Source organism: Palaemon carinicauda, unplaced genomic scaffold (genome assembly GCF_036898095.1).
Source record: "Palaemon carinicauda isolate YSFRI2023 unplaced genomic scaffold, ASM3689809v2 scaffold89, whole genome shotgun sequence".
NCBI lineage: Eukaryota > Metazoa > Arthropoda > Malacostraca > Decapoda > Palaemonidae > Palaemon > Palaemon carinicauda.
The window spans coordinates 58,577-80,264 of record NW_027172192.1 but is presented as its reverse complement, the minus strand read 5'-3'; the positions used below and the strand labels follow the sequence as shown (position 1 = coordinate 80,264).

The window sequence follows — 21,688 nt, the reverse complement described above, 5'->3', positions numbered from 1 at the left end:
AATTTTTTGAGAAAATAGAGGCATTTTCCAAGAGAATGAGACCAACCTGACCTCTCTATGACAAAAATTAAGGCTGTTAGAGCAATTTAAAAAAAATATACTACAAAATGTGCTGGGAAAAAATTAACCCCCTGAGGGTTAAGGGTTGGAAATTTCCAAAGAGCCTGGGGGTAAAAGGGTTAATGGGAGAATAATTTGGAAAATTTTTGTGATTCTAACAAATCCAACATAATTTCTTTCATTCAAGATGACAATTGAAAATGCAAACGACTGCATTCATACTGTATATGCAGAAAAAGGAGCTCTATTTATTCTATATGAAACAAACCTCAGGAATTTGATTTCTTTTCACTGTTTACAAAATATACTAGACTGCATTCCCAGAATTTGTGCTTTGTCTTATTCATTATAGTTTGACATTGAACTTCTAAAAAATAAAAAGAAAGTTACTAATCAAACACCGACTTCTACCTTAAATCCTAAAAGTTTTCCACTTGATATTAATCTTCAAATATCGAGCTGAAATCCATGGCTTTTAACCCTTTTACCCCCAGGCTATTTGGAACTTTCCAACCCTTAACCACCAGAGTTTTTTTTTTCCAAGCACATTTTGTAATATATATTTTTTAAATTGCTCTAACAGCCTTAATTTTCGTCATAGAGAGGTCAGGTTGGTCTGATTCTTTTGGAAAATGCCTGAAGTTTCTCAAAGTTATAAAAAAGATGCAAAAAAAAATGTAAATACCAGTTTTTTGCAAGGACGTACCAGTACGTCCATGGGGGTAATGGGATGAGTTTTGTGAAACGTACCAGTACGTCCATTGGGGGTAAAAGGGTTAAGTAACAAGTTAGTAACCAAGACCATAGGGATGGAAAGGCTTTTAAGTAATACCTTCGTCAAAAAAAAAAGGTAATATTACGTTAAGCGTCCCATTACTGCTTGCCAATACATAAGGTACTTAATTTTCTTTTTTCGCGAGCAAAAACCGTTAGATTTTGGTAATATTTTCATAGAGTATTATACTTTTTATTATTATCAAATGCTAAGCTACAACCCTAGTTGGAAAAGCATCATTCTATCAGACCAGGGGCTTCAACAGGGAAAATAGCCCAGTGAGGAAAGGAAATAAGGAAAAATAAAATATTTTAAGAATAGTAACAACATTAAAATGCATATTTCCTATATAAACTTTAAAAACTATAACAAAACAAGAGGAGGAGAAACTAGATACAACAGTGTGCCCGAGTGTACCCTCAAGCAAGAGAACTCTAACCCAAAACAGTGGAATACCATGGTACAGAGGCTATAATGGATTTTGCTCCGTCGTGAGCTCGCTTCGCTCGCGAAGAAAAGAAAACAGCAAGCTTCTATGTACTGGCACTGGGTGAGACTCTACTGTAAAGTTATCAAAAATAAAAGCTCATCGCTACTGTTCTCTACATAAAACTTCTGAAAAAATAAATATGCATCTCGAAATAAGATATGAAACAAGAACCAAATAAAAAAACATTCTGCTTATTATATATAAGAAACCGAACTTCATGGGTAAAGTGCTTAGAATCAATTTGAAATTATTGAAATAATTCAAGGGATGTGATGGAAAGCGTCATACAAGATTTGCTTTTTATTTCTCCATAGTAAGCAGGAACCATTAGCAAATGGGTTAACTTTCACCCCCTAATGGACATACCGGTACGTTCTCGCAAAACAACTTATTTACATGTTTTTTGCATATTTTAGATAACTTTATGAGAAACTTCAGACATTTTCCAAAAGAATGAGACCATCCTGACCTCTATGACAAAAGTTAAGGCTGTTAGAGCAATTAAAAAAAAATATATAGCAAAATGTGCTCGAAATTTAACCTTACCTTGGGGGTAAGAGGGTTAAGTAGCCTGTTATCCTAGAAACAAGATTACAGCTACCCTAGGGATTTTAGAAATGCGATATGTACGGCATAGCCGAGAACTGGACATATGAATTCGGGTTATCTAGCACAGACCTCGCGCCAACGAGGATATTCAGTAGTATAATGTTATTCTAATAATTTCATCATCTTCATCATTTTTAATTTGGAAGATGAATCCAACATGACTTCTCTTAAGCTTGAGATATAAAAATACCATAATCACTATTGCACGCACAACTTTCATCATTCTAAGCAGCCGGCCAGACTCCGTTATACACACCCCCATAGATGAAAGGAAGTGTGAGCAGGGTTAAATTAAAGGGTAGTTTGTAGCGCTACGGCCAAGCGTCCTAATTTGCTTATTATCGCTCCGACTTATCTTGTATAGAATAAAAACGTTTGGAAATGGTCTACGGATCTTAAATATGTGCTTAAACGCACACTTTTTAAGTTTTTTCCCGAAAACCCTAAATTACCTGAAAATTTGTGGCTTGAGTTCTTACTCCGGCCACGAATCTTCTCGCTCCCGTAGTAGGTAAGGGGGGGGGCGAAGCACCCCTGGGTAAGGATACGGCTTTTGGCATAGGTTAGGTGGGTTCTTTAAGTTAGCTTCTCCCGCAAAAATCGTTTTTAGAACGACGGCCACAGTTCAGAATATTAAAGTTTTCTACGAACTCTATTTTAGAATGACGGCCACAGTCCACCCCACTTTATAATATTCCCATTTTCTATGAATGAAAACGGATCTGGCCGTCACCCTATAAAGGCTCCAAATTAAATGCTTAAATATGTAGGTATTATTTTCAGAGCTACTCAAGCCCATAATGTTTAGTGCTTAGCTTAACCTAGCCATGCTTACTGACAGCCCTTCCCTTAAAACTATGCATAGCCTGGATTAGCTTTTAACCAATAATTAAACTTAGAATTATTATTTAGCCAGTTTTAAATCTACACTTAAGAAAATACACAAAATAATAAAAGTTTATTCGGCAAGAAATATATCTAATACCGGTAGACCACGTCTCGCCCACTAACCTGCTGGAACACTTTGACAGCCTTTCTCAAACCACTGGTTCCAGGTTTCTGCCCTTCGTAGGCCTTAGTGGCCTTTGTCACACTTGATAAAGTCATTTTTTAATAATCTGTGTCAGTTGATACACAGAGACAGACGGGCGACACGTTCTACCCGAGTGGACGTCTGAATGTTACTACGGTCATAGTGACGTCAAACTCAAACAGCTGATTTAAGTGTTCGGATGGTGTGACTTGGCTTAAGATGGAATTCTTTTTAAATATATTTTATTTATGATAATTAATTCGTATCTAAGAGATATTTTTATACATTAACAATTGTTATCATTAAAATTAAACTCATTTTTTTACTCAGATTAAATTTTTCTTATATTAATCAATCAAAATTTAACCTGATTTAAAGTAGGACATTCGAACGATATTCTGTAGGCAAGTAGCAATTATTTGTCCGGATTTTATAATTGTGTCTTCTACTTCGTAAAATATACATTTATTTTATATTCTACGTTTAATTATAGATTAGAAATTTAAATTTATATCAATATTATTATTTTGTATAAAATTTATTGTTTATTTCTATATATAAATAATAATAAATTCAAAATATAGCCAAATCAGACACGCCCTATCCGAACACCAGATAGGTCACCGCCCAAGGTCAATGGAGACGAATAAAGGGAACATTGATTAAAGTACTTTTTTGCCCTTCACCTTAATTTTTATATATACTCTACAAAGATGTAATAAATAAAACCGAAATATAATAAAGAATAAGTTTGAATTATATTCTGTGCGTGTCATTCCTTCCTTAAAAAATTATACTTCAAATTATACACGGATTGGCTTGAGAAATTTTCATAAAATAATTTGCTTTTATTCAATTTAGTAACTAATATTTCGCCCATAAAACAATTGATTTTAATTTCACAACTACGATGTTGTACCCTTACTTCAATTGCTTAATTGGTGTAGGCGCCAGTAAAATAATTGATTATGCATGGCTTATTTTAGAAAAAAAAAAAAGTTTTACTTTAAATTCTACTTTTCTGGTCTATGGTAGTTCAGCCCTACTATATACTGGACATTTGCAGACATTTTATTGTATACGATATACTACCGCTAGAGTTATGGGGTCTTTAGATTGGCCAGACAGCACTACATTAGATGCTTCTCTCTGGTTACGGTTCATTTTCCCCTTTACTCACCCACATACTGAATAGTCTGGCCTATTCTTTACATATTCTCCTCTGTCCTCATACACCTGACACAGATTACCAAACATTTCTTTTTCACCCAAGGAAATACTACACTAATAATTTAGTGCCCACTTTCCTCTTGGTAAGAGTAGAGGGAACTTTTTAAGAGCCTCTTTAGCTATGGTAAGCAGCTCTTCTAGGAGAAGGACACTCCAAAATCAAACCATTGTTCTCTAGTCTTGGGCAGTGACATATCATCTGTGGCATGGCCTTCCGCTGTCTTGGGTTAGAGTTCTCTTGCTTGAGGGTATACTCACGTGTACCCTCAAGCAAGACAACTCTTACCCAAGACACTGGAAAACCACAGTAAAGAGGTTAATGCACTACCCAAGACTAGAGAACAATGGTTTGATTTTGGAGTGTGCTTCTCCTAGAAGAGCTGCTTACCATAGCTAAAGAGTCTCTTCTACTAAGCTCAATGTCTGTCAAAGTAGTATAAAAGTTAACATTACTTACTAATTGATATGATTTCAATAAATTGCTAAATGCTGACGTATTATGATTTGATGCCTCATCCATCCAAAGATTGAAGTCTCAATGAGTTTATATATATATATATATATATATACATATATATATATATATATATATATATGTATATAATGTATGTATATCAAACTTTTGGCTAAATTAATTTAACCTAGAGTTGAAAGTTAATAGTCTAAATAAGCTATTAAATTATTTTTGTATTATTATTATTATTATTATTATTATTATTATCATTATTGAGCAAAATTTAAAAAAAAGTCCAGCATACGAGAGAGAGAGAGAGAGAGAGAGAGAGAGAGAGAGAGTATGTAGGATTTGAGAGAGAGAGAGAGAGAGAGAGAGAGAGAGAGAGAGTATGTTTGTAGGATTTGAGAGAGAGAGAGAGAGAGAGAGAGAGAGAGAGAGAGTATCTTTGTAGGATTTGAGAGAGAGAGAGAGAGAGAGAGTGTGTGTGTGTATGTTTGTAGGATTTGAGAGAGAGAGAGAGAGAGAGAGAGAGAGAGAGAGAGTATGTTTGTAGGATTAGAGAGAGAGAGAGAGAGAGAGAGAGAGTGTGTGTGTGTATGTTTGTAGGATTTGAGAGAGAGAGTGAGTTTATCTCGTGAACTTTGAGCTTTAGACCAGCCATGGAGAGATAGAGAGAATATTGATAAAGATTATTAGTTGCTATCTTACTCAAAGTTTGTGATCAGGCCACCCAGTAAGACCACATCTCATTTCCTCTAGTTTTGTCCTTAGGCCCACAGAGGTAAGGTTAGGTTACTTACAATTGAAGAACAGATATCAAATGCTGTTTATTTCTATTTATTAATTCTTCTTTTAATTATTTTTTTATATATAAGTGATGACTAGTAATAGCAAAAATAATAATTAAAGAAACATTGAAAGTGAATAATTCGCATAATAAAATAATAGAAAATATATGTGTCAACGTTGCCATTCGGAGCAGAATGAAAAAAAGTGAAATAATTTGAAATGGCAATGGTGAAAATACATAGGTCAGTAAAAGTGAGTGTAAAAAAAAACAAAGTGAAACAATTATAGAAATTTTAGGACATTAATTAAAACAAAGACCAATCTTATAAATCAAAAAGATGCATAAGTTAATACTTTTTAGAGAAAGTGGCATTTTACATTTCATAATCTCATTCTGTTTACCAAAAGCTCTCTATCCCATGCATATCCTTCTTTTCAGTCTCAGGTCCTTGAGAAACACTTACTGTCTGTCCTTAAATACTTATATTCATTAAAGGATGGACAAACATGAGATGGAGAGCATTTAATGAACAAAATGAGATTATGAAATGTAGAATGCCCCTATCTCTAAAAAGAAAAGTATTTAAGGAGATGGTCCTACCAGCATTAACCCTTTTACTCCCAGGCTCTTTGGAAATTTCCAACCCTTAACCCCAAAGGGGTTATTTTTTCCCCAGCACCTTTTGCGGTATATTTTTTTTTAAATTGCTCTAACAGCCTTAATTTTTGTCATAGAGAGGTCAGGTTGGTCTCATTCTCTTGGAAAATGCCTGAATTTTCTCAAAAAATAATAAAAAATATGAAAAAAAAATTTTTTATAGCATTTTTGTGCAAGGACGTACCGGTACGTCCATGGGGGTAAAGGGATGAGTTTTGTGAAACGTATCAGTATGTCCTTTGGGGGTAAAGGGGTTAATTTATACATCAGAAACTTGGAGCCTTACTAAAGCCTTAAAATATAAGCTAGTTACAACTCAAAAGAGCTATAGAAAGAATAAGGATGGAATAACACTAAGAGAGAAAAAGAGCAACATGGATACAAAAACAACTTGAAATAGAAGAATTGCGTTAGAGTTCTCTTGTTTGAGGGTACACTCGGGCACACTATACCATCTTCTCTCTCTTCCTCTTGTTTTTTGTTTTTGTTTTCAAGTTCATAGTTTATATATGAAAGATCTATTTTAATGTTGTTACTGTTCTTAGAATATTTTATTTAAATTGTTCATTACTTCTCTTGTAGTTCATTTCTTTCCTTTCTTCGCTGAGCTATTTTTCCCTGTGGGAGCCCTTGGCCTTATGGCATCCTGCTTTTAAAACTAGGATTGTAATTTAGCTAATAATAATATTAATAATAACACAGTAGATAAGAACCATTTTGAACCTAATATGTAACTTAAACACTCTATCTCATCTCTACAGGAAAACAAAATCCATAAACTATAATTCTTTTGGCCTCCTTAGCAGTGGAAATCCTTTGCAACAACAAAATGCAACCTTCCATGAACCTAGTGAGAAGCTTGGCCCGTCAGTTGCCTTCGGGAGCTCACGGCGTGAAGACCTTCCGCTCGGCTTCGTTCGCAACGCAAGCGCCCAAGTAGGTGGAAATACGAATATCAGTTTCACGAATAAGTCAGTGAAGATGTTGCTCTCGAATACAATAGTGGAATACAGTACTGTATTTGGGTGCATAGCATTGTATGATAAAAACATGCTGTCGTTATTGTACAGGCTGGAATTAATTATGAACTGTGAATTATAGTAAAATTTTTAGTTTTATTCAAATAAACATGGATACAAGCATACAGTAATTGCACTATTATGTCTGTAAATGTCAATTTTAGCATCAAATAAATTCAGATATGAAATGTAATATTTTAAAAATAAATCCTAAAAGCAAGGGTATTTAAAATCACAATACATGTACCTTTGGAAAATTTCTAAATCTATTGTGCGAACAACAACACTACTTGGGAAAAAGGGGACTAAAATTAACAAACTTTCTTCTAAAGTTTTGTGGCTTTTTTATCAGTTGTAAACTGTTAAAACTCTATTATCTATTCACCAATTTTGTTCAGCCATGAATCCAAATATGAGAGAAGAGAGAGAGAGACTTTAAACAAAAAAAGACAAAAAATATTGAGGGAATAAAAACATTGTTGCATGTATAAATAGTATTGCAATTTTGCAGATCAAAAGACTCCAAAAAATACACTGAAACTAGATTGGCCTCTGTCCCTCCATTTCAGAAGCGTAATAAAAGAAAATTTTGAAGTGATCTCACCGTTTCCATCGACCGGACCTGGAAAAATAGACGTGTGCTCCAGAATTCTCGATTCCGCGAGAAAGTGGTCTCATTATACAGCTATGGTGAGTGATTATACTTATTCACTATCTATTTTCACTTGAGCTGAATTTCTTCTTGTCTTTGGTCAAATCTTGTTTTCCACATTTGGGAGTCCCTCTTAGTCAAAGTTGATGGTCTTTTAGACTTACAATAACAATGTCATTAATGATATCAATACTAATGCTTATAATATGAAACTATTAATTATATCAACAATAAAGCCTATAATATGAAACTATTAATGATATCAATAATAATGTCTATATGAAACTATACTCAACACAATGAGAAATGGATGATTGGGGAGGACACCTGGTTTTAAATGGACTCCCACACTGTTGCCATATCTCCACAGATCACTGGCTTACCTTCTTTCTCCAACCCAGCTCCATCTCCTTACCCTCTGTCTCAGTCTTTCTTTCACATTATCTGTTTCTATATAAATTGATGTACAGAAAGTCCCTAACTTATAATACTAAAATATTAAACTGAAAATAACAGAGTGAGTTGAGGACCTACTTCATTTCCAAAATCGTATCTGAAGTTATTCTAACTTTTGATCCACACCATCATTAAGTGGAATCCAATTAAAAACAGGTGCCCTCCCCTACTTTCCATTTCTTGCTGCATTGGGTATAGTGATATACTATACAAATCTTTATGCACTGTATATTAAAATGATGATATCATCCTACGATTGAGAATTGACAAAAATTTAATATCAGATATTGAAGCAAAAATATGTTCTTTAAGAGATTATCAAATGCTTTTGTTTAAACCTTAACTTGTTTTTTAATAATGAAGTTATTTCAGCAAAGCTCTTAGTAACTAAATAAAAAATAAACCCCTATTTCAAATACCATATTCTAACCAATGTTGACTTTCTAAGGAGATTCCAAAATTTTTAAAATCGCGCACAAGATTTCTAAAAAACATCAGTCTTTAGAATCACTTACTTCTTTTTTTTAACTCTTATGACCACTCATGTCCTGAAGGGGACATCCTTGTAATTGATGCACACCTACATTCTAGATGCCCTCTTTTAAAATGTCCGAATGTGTTTCCCGTTCCAAGGAATGTGGCGTAACGGGATCATCCTACACTTACGGGGAACTCGTGGACCGATCGCTTCGCTGGGGCTCGCACCTGCAGAGCCAGGGCATCGGAAAAGGGGACGTCGTGGGAATTTTCCTGCCAAATTGTCCCTCTTATGGCATAGCCCATCTAGGCACCATGACTTCCGGAGCCGCGTTTACATTTATTAACTCTGTGTTCACGGCAGGCGAGTATTCCTTCCGTCTCGATGCAACTCCCAATAAACCCTAGGAAATCCATATGTGCTCTTGAATTGAATTGAGTATAAAATTTAGGCCTTAAGGCAAGCACTGGGGCATCAAAGGGCATTCAGCGCTGTCATACGTGCTCCTTAGAGACCTATTCTATGCAATAACTGCTCATACACACTCCTCCCAGGGAGGCAATTATAACAGCATTCCACATAGCCCCAAGATAAATAAGTATTTACTGAAGATATTCCTCCACCTCATTGGAACCAATTCAACTTCCTTTTTTATTCCTCAAAGATCAGAAATCAATATTTCAGTCACACTTTTAGCCATTCCATTAACATGCTTCTGAAATTCATTCCTGCCTTCATACTCCCTGATCATCCCTTATTTTTTTATTCCCACCTTTTTAATAAGAGGTGGGGAAAAATAATAAATACTGTACATTCAGCTGTCAGCATTAGTCTTTAATTTACAATATTTAATCATATTACTATCATCAATGCCTTCAAGACTTAATGCCCTTTTTTGTTTACTCTCCCCAGTCTCAGAATGGGGTTTGTGACTCCTAATACACTTCACTATTTTACTCAATATACCTTCTTCATTCTTTTACAAAGTCAGATTCCAAATAGAGTGCTAGATGCTCTTGATAATTATCAATTATAATTAGATAACCAATACTGCATAACAACTTTCCTCTTCATTCTATTATAGAGGAGGAGAGCTCAGACACTAAGTGAACAACTAAGCTGTTTTCTTCCCATTCTTCATTAGGGTTGCAATCTAATAGTTTTTCCAGAAAACTTCAAAAATACAATAAAGTAAAAGAACTTTCTTCTGCATTCTTTTACAGACGAAGTGAGATACCAACTGGTAGACAGCGGATCCAAGGTCATCATGGTCCACCCACTCATGGAAGGTACCGCCATGAAAGCGATCGCTGGTCTCCCGAACCCACCTAAGGTCTACGTCGCCGGTCCCTCTTCCTCGGGCAACCCGAACTTCCTGGAAATCGCCGAAAACAAGAATATTCCTTTTATTGATTTCAAAGGGGTATGAGGTGTCTTTGTGTGAAAGTACTTTTTTTTTATGTTTCATCTGTTCAGTTGCCATTTCAAAACTAAGTAACCAACTAGATAATCATAGAAATTTCCACTTTGCAGTTTGATGGTAATGATGTCTGCTGTCTACAATATTCGAGCGGAACGACGGGCCTTCCCAAAGGTGCCATATTCACCCACGGTCGCGTCACCGACCACATTCCCATGACGCACCAACCGCACCTCTTTCCCAACATACCTACCACGGGTGAGTGACGGCATCATTTTTTTCCATGGCTAACATTACTGGGACAGAGAGTCAGGGCCCGAATAAAACAATTAGGGGAAGAATGGGAAAAAAATGTTGCTTAAGAGAAAAGGAAAGCAGGCACATTAAAGGAGAGAAATTAACAACTTCTGTAGAATGTAAAATTGACAGCATGCGAGACTTTAAATTCATTCAATAAAAACTGGTGTTTATTTACCATAATTCAAGGAATAGCCCAGTATAGAAAGGAATGGCCTTCTTACACGATTGGGATTTTGATTCATTTTCTCTAATGGACTTCAAATATAGCTTATCATCCCTTTTCATGATAAGCTATATGAAGACTGGCGACATCATCAGGTACAAAGATGACGGTCTGCATTGTGGATCGTCTTAAGGAACTGATCAAAGTCGAGGGTTCACAGGTCAGTTTATTAGATAAAAACCTCGATTAAGGCTGTGCTAAGCCAATCTTCTCTGAATCAGCCCATAGCTTCTCATCTATTAAGAGTTGTTAATTGCATATTGCTTTATTTTCTCTCAAATTTTAAAAGTATTTCACAGTTCTCTCACAATTCAAGTTATCTTCTTCAGTCTACCTCTATTTCTACCTCCTGAATTTGCTAAATATTAATCCTATATTATCCAATGTCAATTTCCAACACACTTTCAATAACTAAGATCTTGAGATCATATATGAATGGGGTCTCATGACCCTAAAAAATTTTAACAGCCTCATACACACAATTCTTATCTATTCCTTTATCATCTTTTTAAATTGTTTAATAACTCTGTGGTGGAATCAAACTCCTTGGCTGTAAGGTCTAATTTGATCTTGTCACGGTTTAGGAGTAGATTCTCTTACCATCTCTCATAGATGGAACTAAATCCAAAGAAATTATTTCAATTACTGACTCTCCTAACTCCTCATTTAGTTCTTTTTACACCTGTCATGTCTTAACAAATCATCTCTGTGGGCTCAAGTAGAGCCCCTCCTCTTCGACCACCAACTTCCTTCTTTCTCACCGTTATCCCTACAATAAGGGTTGGTTTCCTGATGCGTCCTCTCCAATGGCTGCTAACAAAGGCATCCTCATCCACCAAACCTCTTCTCTCAATATCATCCTTCACCTTATCTCGCCATTTAACCCTTTTACCCCCAAAGGACGTACTGGTACGTTTCACAAAACTCATCCCTTTACCCCCATGGACGTACCGCTACGTCCTTGCAAAAAAAAAATGCTATAAAAATTTTTTTTTTCATATTTTTTATAATTTTTTGAGAAAATTCAGGCATTTTCCAAGAGAATGAGACCAACCTGACCTCTCTATGATAGAATGAGACCAACCTGACCTCTCTATGACAAAAATTAAGGCTGTTAGAGCAATTTAAAAAATATATACAGCAAAATGTGCTGGGAAAAAAATAACCCCTTGGGGGTTAAGGGTTGGAAATTTCCAAATAGCCTGAGGGTAAAAGGGTTAAGTTTGTAAGTTACCTTCTGTATAATTACTAGTGCAACTAACCCATCAAAAATGAAGGGAACATTAGAAAGAACAAAGGTAAAACTTCTTGACTTTGTAGACGTAACATATTACAAAACTTTGAATAAGGAACCTTTCTTCTACATAATATAGAAGTCACTGGTGAAAGAGCGAGACCTGCCACCCAAGGTTCGATAATGGATAACTTAGACGTAGCATCCCACCATAAAGAGATTACGGCAACATGCTCACGATTAGACTGGCGACGCATTAAAAAGTGTACCATGGTCTTTCACTGTCTTGGGTTAGAGTTCTCTTGCTTGAGGGTACACTCGGGCACACTATTCTGTCTTATTTCTCTTCCTCTTGTTTTGTTAAAGTATTTATAGTTTACATAGGAAATATTTATTTTATTGTTACTGTTTTTTAAATATTTAATTTTTCCTTGTTTCCTTTCCTTACTGGGCTATTTTCCCTGTTGGGGCCCCTGGGCTTATAATATCTTGCTTTTCCAACTAGGGTTGTAGCTTAACAATTAATAATAATAATAATAATAAACTTTCCTTTCTTTAAAAAGAGGACAAACAAGACGTCTTGGTAGCACTCCTGCCGTTCTTCCACGCTTACGGACTGTACATCCTCCTGACATCGGGGCTTCTCATCGGAAGCAAGCTGGTGACCCTTCCTCAGTTTGTGCCGGAAACTTTCATCGCTACGCACAAGAAGCACAAGGTACAGTACGGCACTTTCAATCACGTTTCTTTCAGTCAGTCTTAGATTATCTTGGAAGACATAGCAAAAGACAGCAAAATACCTTTGTAAGATATTCTTGCAACGTTTATGTGCCTTTACGGAAGACTAAAAGGTATATGTAAAAATTTTTGGGTAGTTTGTAGCGCTACGGCCAAGCGTCCTAATTTGCTTATTATCGCTCCGACTGTTATCTTGTATAGAATAAAAACGTTTGGAAATGGTCTGCGGATCTTAAATACGAGCTTAATCGCACTCTTTTATGTTTTTTGCCGAAAACCCTAAATTACCTGAAAATTTGTGGCTCGAGTTCTTACTCCGGCCACAATCTTCTCTCTCCCGTAGTAGGTAAGGGGGGGGGGGGGGGTCCAGGGGGGCGAAGCCCCCCTGGGTAAGGATATGGCTTTTAGCATAGGTTAGGTGGGTTTTTTAAGTTAGCTTCTCCCGCCAAAATCGTTTTTAGAACGACGGCCACAGTTCAGAATATTCCAGTTTTCTACGAACTCGATTTTAGAATGACGGCCACAGTCCACCCCACTTTATAATATTCCCATTTTCTATGAATGAAAATGGATCTGGCCGTCACCCTACAAAGGCTCCAAATTTTTAACACCATAACAAAAAGGTTTTCAAAATAACAGGTACAAATATCATGCAAAAGCAAATGTCTCAACCACCAGTAATGCCAGTTTGGCTTTTCCATCGAATCTAAACTAAATCTAATGATCTCATAGCCAGGAGAATGTTATCTTTCAATTTACTATTCTTCTATCAAATATAGATGCATGAATATATAACCAAATATCGTCTACAGATATGCATGTACAGCCAAATTCAAAAGTCCACCAACGCAAGCTTACGTCAGTGAGCCCAACGTACCCTCCATGCTTAGAAAGTAATACGGTACTTAAGTGTCTGCAGGCTACTGAAATTGACTATACATGAATTCACAATGCTTGAAATTTACCTTCCAATATTATTATTATTATTATTATTAAATGCTAAGCTACAACCCTAGTTGGAAAAGCAGGATGCTATAAGCCCAGGGGCCCCAACAGGGAAAATAGCCCAGTGAGGAAAGGAAATAAAGAAAAGTAAAATATTTTAAGTATAGTAACATTAAAAAATATTTCCTGTAAAAACTATAAAAAAAACTTTAACAAAACAAGAGGAAGGGAAACTAGATAGAAGTGTGCCCGAGTGTACCCTCAAGCACGAAAACTCTAACCCAAGACAGTGGAAGACCATGGTACAGAGGTTATGGCACTGCCCAAGACTAGAGAACAATGATTTGATTTTGGAGTGTCCTTCTCCTAGAAGAGCTGCTTACCATAGCTGAAGAGTCTTTTCTACCCTTACCAAGAGGAAAGTAACAAATAATTAACTTCTCTATTAAAGCAGTAACATTTGTATACCTCATTTTCTTTGTAAATGTAGTTACAGGCAACAGCTTGCCTTGTTTGGGTCATCTGTAGACAGAACTAAAGGCTCCAGGCAGTGACCCCACTGGACTGTTACTTAACTGATCAATTTCTTTTAACACTATCGAATTATCATTTCTCATTTGACAAATTCCATTGCCAAGTTTCCCATTTGACAAATTCCGTGACCGAGTTTCTCATTTGACAAAGTCTATGGCCGAGTTTCTCATTTAGTAAATTCTGTGGCCGAGTTGCTCATTTGACAAGTTCCATGACCGAGTTTCTCATTTGACAAACTCCATGGCAGAGTTTCTCATTTGACAAATTCCGTGGCTGAGTTTCTCCTTTGACAAATACTGTGGCTGAGTTTCTCATTTGATAAATTCCGTGGCAGAGTTTCTCATTTGACAAACTCCATGGCAGAGTTTCTCATTTGAAAAACTCTATGGCGGAGTTTCTCATTTAGCAAAATCTGTGGCGGAGTTTCTCATTTGACAAACTCCATGGCAGAGTTTCTCATTTGACAAACTCCATGGCAGAGTTTCTCATTTGAAAAACTCTATGGCGGAGTTTCTCATTTAGCAAATTCTGTGGCGGAGTTTCTCATTTGACAAATTCGATGGCTGAGTCCCATGAACTGAGAACACTGAGTTGATGGGCTTCATTAATATTGATTTATCTTTTTAACTTCAACATCTTTCTCTTCTCCAGGTTGAAGTATTCCATCTGGTCCCTCCACTGCTCCAATTTATGGCTGCTCACCCAATGGTCAAACCCGAAGATCTAGCACACATGCGCGTTGCCATGTGCACGGCCGCGCCTTGTCCGAGGGAGGCCGCTATCGCTCTGAAAGCCAAGGCGCCAAATCCTGTCTTCTTCCAGGAGGGTAAAGAACTAATTTATAATAATAATGATGCTTAGTCTCTTATGCTCTACGGACGGTGAATTTTGTGGTAGAAACTTCTTAAGTTTTACTGCAAAAACAACAATACATTGTGCATTTTTTTCCTGCATAATTATTTTCAATACGCTAAGCAACTGTACAGCACTGTTGTTTTGTTTCTTTAGTATTACAACAAAATTCATTACAACGATAGAGTTAACTTTACTGCAGTAAAGAAAACCAGGAATTTTCAATGAAATAAACAATATCAGTCACACAAAATTTCTTCAAGGGGTAACTAATACAGCGAGAGCCTGTCTTGCACTTAGCACAGCTAATGTTATATGTTCTACTTTTGTAAAGATGCCAACTTTAATTGAACAGTGAAACAGCAGTACTGTATGTACTATAAAGACATCATTTTTAATTGAACAGTGAAACAACAGTACATAATGTAGAGATGTCCACTTTAATTGAACAGTGAAACAGCAGTATGTATTGTAAAGATGTCCACTTTAATTGAACAGTGAAACAGCAGTACGTATTGTAAAGGTCCACTTTAATTAAACAGTTAAACAGCAATACGTACTGTAAAGACGCCAACTTTAATTGAACGGTGAAACAGCAATACGTACTGTAAAGGTGACAAATTTAATAACATTCAAAATTCCCTGGATAGAAAAGATGTTACCACTTCACACTTCTTCACTTTACTCTCCGACAGCATATGGAATGACCGAAACTTTCTTCACTAACTTTACACCGCTGTCAGGACCAGAGAAGATAGGGTCGTGCGGACCACTTCTGCCCAACGTTAGAGCAAAGATCTTCGACTTGGATACAGGAAAGGCACTCGGATCAGGAGAAGATGGCGAACTTTGTATTAAATCTCCGACGGTAAGTTTTTGCGTTGTGCCAGACCTTTTCACTCGGATAAAGCAGAGACGGTGACCTCTAGTGCTTTAAATCTCAGTCAGCGATCCTTCATTTTGCGTAGGACCTTTCTTAAGTTAATGCTCTTAGGTGTGTGTATATTTAATGTCCCTAAATCTTTCAAATTCATCTGTACTCTAATTTTTCTTAGACTGGCATTCTTATACTAGCATTTGTTTCAGTGTTTTTCATTACCTTTGCTTAATTTTCATTCTCCATCTTTTTACTCTTATTTTTTATAATACTTTATTTTACTTTATATTGGTTCATCTTTCTTCAATTTTCTTGATTTACCAAGCCAAGTTCCCTCTTTATTCTCAACTTCTAAATGTCCACTTACTTCTGTTCTCTGCATTTTACTTTTCAAAGTCAAAACAAATGAGAAAACAGCTTTTCTCCAAGAGCTCTTCTCTTAACCCTTTTACCCCCAGGCTATTTGGAAATTTCCAACCCTTAACCCCCAAGGGGTTATTTTTTTCCCAGCACATTTTGCAGTATATATTTTTTAAATTGCTCTAACAGCCTTAATTTTGGTCAGAGAGCTCAGGTTGGTCTCATTCTCTTAGAAAATGCCTGAATTTTTTCAAAAAATTATCAAAAATATGAAAAAAAATCTTTTATAGCATTTTTTTGCGAGGACGTACCGGTACGTCCATGGGGGTAAAGGGATGGCTTTTGTGAAACGTACCAGTACGTCCTTTGGGGGTAAAAGGGTTAACTGATCTCAGGTATCGAAGGTCCTCAAACAAGCATTCAGATACAAACACAAATTCAACTGAAATAAATCTCAGATGTTGTATCAAAGGCTTGTATGCTGCTATAGGATAATGGAATACTGTAATAATACAATATACAATTTAATACAGTTAGCAAAATGACATTCGCAATAAGAAACGGGACTATTTGTTCACTTTTGCAGCTGGAAATCGCAGGCATGGGTGATAGTTGTTACTTTTTTAGAACGATTTGTTGTTAATTTGTTCTCTTCATTTATTTATTTCCTTATTTCCTTTCCTCACTGGGCTATTTTTCCCTGTTGGAGCCCCTGGGCTTATAGCATCTTGCTTTTCCAACTAGGGTTGTAGCTTGGATAGTAATAATAATAATTGAGGACTGTCTTACATTTCATTGCATTCCAGAAACTCCTCCACACGACTTGCGTAGATATTTTGCCCGACTAATAATATCAACATCGACAGCTAATGAACGAGTACCACGGTCGACCAGAAGCCACGGCCGAGATGTACACGGAAGATGGGTACATGAAGACTGGCGACATCGCCAGATACGACGAAGACGGGTACTTCTACATTGTGGATCGTCTTAAGGAACTGATCAAAGTTAAGGGTTCGCAGGTCAGTTTATCAGATAAAAAGTTCTATAAATACTAGATTAAGTTTTAACCCATTTACCCCCAGGCTATTTGGAAATTTCCAACCCTTAACCCCAGGGGGTTATTTTTTTCCCAGCACATTTTGCAGTATATTTTTTTGAAATTGCTCTAACAGCCTTAATTTTTGTCATAGAGAGGTCAGGTTGGTCTCATTCTCTTGGAAAATACCTGAATTTTCTCAAAAAATTATCAAAAATATGAAAAAAAAAATTTTATAGCATATTTTTGCAAGGACGTATCGGTACGTCCATGGGAGTAAAGGGATGAGTTTTGTGAAACGTACCATACGTCCTTTGGGGGTGAAAGGGTTAATGTAGTAGAGATGACTCAAACATAATTCATGTACCTTCAAAGAGAGCAATATAGTTAAGTATGACTACTTCATTGAACATGATAAGGCAGTAGCATCACTGTAAATATTCAGGGTGCGATGCATCAAGAATCTAACATAAAAAAGATAGAAGGTTTGTTGCAGAAAAGGAAATACAGTAACGCAAGAAAGAGGCAGAGTTTAAATCTATTTGTATCACAACAACAGAAATTACACGTAGTGTAACCACGTACCTTTTTGTTCCTCTTTTTAAAAATCTATAACTATTTGTATTTCTGAAGAAGAAGGGAGATGGTCCTTTTTGAAAGCTCAAAATAAATTTCCCTTTTCATAGATTGAGGGTTTATTTCATTTGTCATACTGTACACGGAAAATTGTGTATTTTAATGTGTACTATGTATAATAGATGATTTTGTGAAAAAGATAATGCAGGTCAAAGAATTTATATATCTGTTTTTGGGTAGTTTGTAGCGCTACGGCCAAGCGTCCTAATTTGTTTATTATCGCTCCGACTGTTATCTTGTATAGAATAAAAACGTTTGGAAATGGTCTACGGATCTTAAATATGTTGTGTAAGGGGGGGTCCGGGGGGGCGCAGCCCCCTGGGTAAGGACACGGCTTTTAGCATAGGTTAGGTGGGTTTATGAAGTTGGCTTCTCCCGTCGTACTCGTAGGTAAGGAAACTGTTGTGTAAGGGGGGGTCCGGCCCTGGGTAAGGATGCGGCTTTTAGCATAGGTTAGCTGGGTTTTTGAAGTTAGCTTCTCCCGCCAAAATTGTTTTTAGAACGACGGCCACAGTTCAGAATATTCCCGTTTTCTACGGGATCTGGCCGTCACCCTACAAAGGCTCCCTGTTTTTTTCCCCCATAGTATTGCATAACTACAACACTCCAACTCCATGTGACAGATCGGGAAGTAGTGATCAATGCAAGATCTCCAACAACCAACACAATTTACTCGTATATCTCTACATCAGACAAATCAACCAATAAATCGCCGTCCTTACAAATTTCTCTAGTTTCCCTTTTGTTTTGCTACCATACACAAAATACAGAACTAATCTGAATATTATTCAGAAAAACGAATGGTTGGCAGGTCTTATGCAAGCAAGAGGAGAGGGAATGGTTGGTATATGATACTCTCGTGTACATGCACAGAATCACAATATCCTGAAAATACGTTAATTAAATTAAATTACACGAGTTGTGGAAACAGAATCAGAGTCGGGAATGAATCTTAATGGGACATAAGAGACGAAACCAGCATAGAAAATCTTTAATTAAATTGTCCTGCCGGAATATAGTTGGTCGAAGTGAAACTTGTTGCAGGTTATAATAAGGGTGTTTATGTTTCTATTGATTATAGTTTAAATTAATTTGTGCATCTTTAAACTGTTAAAAATTTGCAATTCCAAATGGATGACTTTAAAGGGCAACCATCAACTGGGAGTTTGAAGTACAAGTTCTGCAGTCATACTAAGGGGAATTGCTGAGAATTTAGAAGTAACTGAACTCCAGTTTTCAGGATACAATAGATGGCTCAGTCAAAAGGACTCAGTCTTGTTACATTATCATCAATGAAGTGAAATTCAGCACTGTTTCAATGACTTATGTTGAAATTTTGCACTGTTTCAATAACATGTTCATGGAAAGATTAATAACAAGGTCAAGTAGCAATTAGAATATTTACGTTACACGAGATAATAATGGGCAGTACACCAGACGATAAATCAGTAGTACACTTATCATCGTGTGCATTATTTCTCCCTCCTCTCAGGTCTCCCCTTCAGAACTGGAGAACGTTCTGCTGCGTCACCCGGGCATAGCCGACGCCGGCGTCGTTGGAGTGGAGGATATCCGAGCTGGGGAACTCCCAATGGCTTACATCGTGAAGAGAAACCCCGAGCTGACGGAGGAAGAGATCATCAGCTACTTGGACGACAAAGTGGCGCCGCACAAGCAGCTGAAAGGGGGGGTCAGGTTCGTCGAACAGCTGCCTAAAAATGCGACGGGGAAATTAGTTCGGAAGGAACTCAAACTATGGGCTTCCAAAACTGCTTAAAAAACGTATCTACGTAACCTGCGAATACGAAAGAGACGTTGTTTAACTCTTTTACCCCCAGGCTCTTTGGAAATTTCCAACCCTTAACCCCCAAGGGGTTATTTCTTTCCCAGCACATTTTGCAGCATATTTTTTTCAAATTGCTCTAACAGCCTTAATTTTTGTCATAGAGAGGTCAGGTTGGTCTCATTCTCTTGGAAAATGCCTGAATTTTTTCAAAAAAATTATCAAAAATATGAAAAAAAAATTTTTATAGCATTTCTTTGCAAGGACGTACCGGTACGTCTATGGGGGTAAAGGGATGGGTTTTGTGAAACGTACCAGTACGTCCTTTGGGGGTAAAAGGGTTAAAAAACGTATCTACGTAACCTGCGATTACGAAAGAGACATCATCTAAAATATAGATGATTTTACTATCATGTGCATTTAGTTAAAAAATCGACTATCTTATCTCCCACTCGAATGCTGACGTTATTACATCATATGGATTACTGATATCATTATTACTATCACCATTGTTAGTACAAATCATAATCATTTTATCATTATCATTTGATGACTGTGAGGTGTCTTTCATGGCTCTTATTATCTACTTTCACCATCATTATTAGAACTTGACAAAACCTCAGTTGAATTACTGTATTCTAATAAACATACTGTGAATAAAGAGACCCAATGTAATGCATACTACCTGTACTGTGTTTCCCTTTACTAATAATTGACTGACTAAAATATCTGGCTGTATTGCTCATTAAACCTTTTACCCCCAGGCTATTTGGAAATTTCCAACCCTTAACCCCCAAGGGGTTATTTTTTTCCCAGCACATTTTGCAGTATATTTTTTTTTTAAATTGCTCTAACAGCCTTAATTTTTGTCATAGTGAGGTCAGGTTGGTCTCATTCTCTTGCGAGGACGTACCGGTACGTCCTTTGGGGGTAAAAGGGTTAATTTTCTAATACAGTGCCAACATGAACGTCCCGAGGTGGGAGAGGGACGGTAGCGGGTGCCAACGTCCTGACCCTTAGTGCTCTTACTCGGTCGCGCAAAGGCACCACACAAACTCCGTAGTCAGACTGGTCAGTCATCCCGGGCATCGGTGCCACATCCGAGGATTTCCTTGTCATCTCTAGAATTGCAACAGGGGACAGTGGTAACAGCAAGAATTAAGCAGACATAACTCCCGCTGATCGAACTTTCTTGTCTTCACGATGATGTCCTTTACACAAATTTCTTAGAAGTCACAATGAAGACGAAAAGAGAAGGGAGAACTCGAAGTTCTTCTCCGGAGTCGTGTAGGCCAAAGACGACGCATTTGTAGGACAGAACACAACAGACAGGTGATACGTCCTTAGTGCCTTCTGGGGTTGGGAGACATTGAAGGGAAGAAGAGAAGTGCCCCTTCTCTTTAAACTTGGCGGCGGCCAAGAAGAACCTTTCTTAGGCTTACATTGTCAGCTACACACATGAGGGATAGGACAGAAGCAAAAACAAGTATACAGTACTGTATTGGATAATGGTAGGTAGTATAGAGACTGTAACAATTACTGTACAGTTATTTGGAAACACTATAAATCCAATATTCATTCTCTTAATAAAGGTCTAGGGTTTGTACAATATGTAGGGTTGGGAGACATTGAAGGGAAGAAGAGAAGTGCCCCTTCTCTTTAAACTTGGCGGCGGCCAAGAAGAACCTTTCTTAGGCTTACATTGTCAGCTACACACATGAGGGATAGGACAGAAGCAAAAATGTTATTTTTATTAATAAAATAAATTTTTGAATATACTTACCCGGTGATCATATAAGCTGTCAGCTCTGCTGCCCGACAGAAAAACCTAAGGACAAAATACGCCAGCGATCGCTATACAGGTGGGGGTGTACATCAACAGCGCCATCTGTCGAGCAGGTACTCAAGTACTCCATGTCAACACAGAACCAATTTTCTCCTCGGCCCACTGGGTCTCTATTGGGGAGGAAGGGAGGGTCCTTTAATATATGATCACCGGGTAAGTTTATTCAAAAATTTATTTTATTAATAAAAATAACAT

At 36.9% G+C, this 21,688-nt stretch overlaps 2 protein-coding genes across 4 annotated transcripts in view; one reads left to right on the top strand and one right to left on the bottom strand.

Moving 5' to 3' along the window:
- Nucleotides 1-3,129, bottom strand: part of Pgm1 (phosphoglucose mutase 1) — a 41,059-nt gene extending 37,930 nt beyond the window's left edge. Inside the window, exon 1 of the mRNA XM_068369765.1 lies at nucleotides 2,946-3,129. Within this exon, the coding sequence (XP_068225866.1) occupies nucleotides 2,946-3,041 (96 nt within the window). The 5' untranslated portion in view covers nucleotides 3,042-3,129. The remainder of the gene's footprint in view (nucleotides 1-2,945) is intronic.
- A 2,189-nt stretch (nucleotides 3,130-5,318) lies between these two features.
- LOC137637615 (uncharacterized) lies at nucleotides 5,319-19,831 on the top strand. Of its 3 annotated transcripts, none has more exons than XM_068369762.1 (11): nucleotides 5,319-5,435; nucleotides 6,863-7,037; nucleotides 7,690-7,810; nucleotides 8,862-9,069; nucleotides 9,930-10,129; nucleotides 10,240-10,384; nucleotides 12,447-12,601; nucleotides 14,752-14,926; nucleotides 15,648-15,820; nucleotides 17,056-17,211; nucleotides 19,357-19,830. In XM_068369762.1, exons 2-11 carry the CDS (start codon nucleotides 6,931-6,933, stop codon nucleotides 19,639-19,641), a joined length of 1,725 nt encoding a protein of 574 aa, XP_068225863.1. In that variant the 5' UTR covers nucleotides 5,319-5,435; nucleotides 6,863-6,930; the 3' UTR covers nucleotides 19,642-19,830. The 3 variants fall into 3 exon arrangements, with proteins under 3 accessions (XP_068225863.1, XP_068225865.1, XP_068225864.1); XM_068369764.1 differs by having other exon boundaries at nucleotides 5,324-5,435; nucleotides 6,905-7,037; nucleotides 19,357-19,831; XM_068369763.1 differs by having other exon boundaries at nucleotides 5,422-5,440.
- Nucleotides 19,832-21,688: the final 1,857 nt, after the last annotated feature.

What these genes read in the sequence shown, in the direction of transcription:
- LOC137637615 (XM_068369764.1), top strand. Translation starts at nt 6,931, where the DNA reads ATGCAACCTTCCATGAACCTAGTGAGAAGCTTGGCCCGTCAGTTGCCT. An exon ending in TAACTCTGTGTTCACGGCAG is followed by an intron (nt 9,070 to 9,929) that starts GCGAGTATTCCT and finishes ATTCTTTTACAG; the next exon opens with ACGAAGTGAGATACCAACTG. An exon ending in TCCCAACATACCTACCACGG is followed by an intron (nt 10,385 to 12,446) that starts GTGAGTGACGGC and finishes TTCTTTAAAAAG; the next exon opens with AGGACAAACAAGACGTCTTG.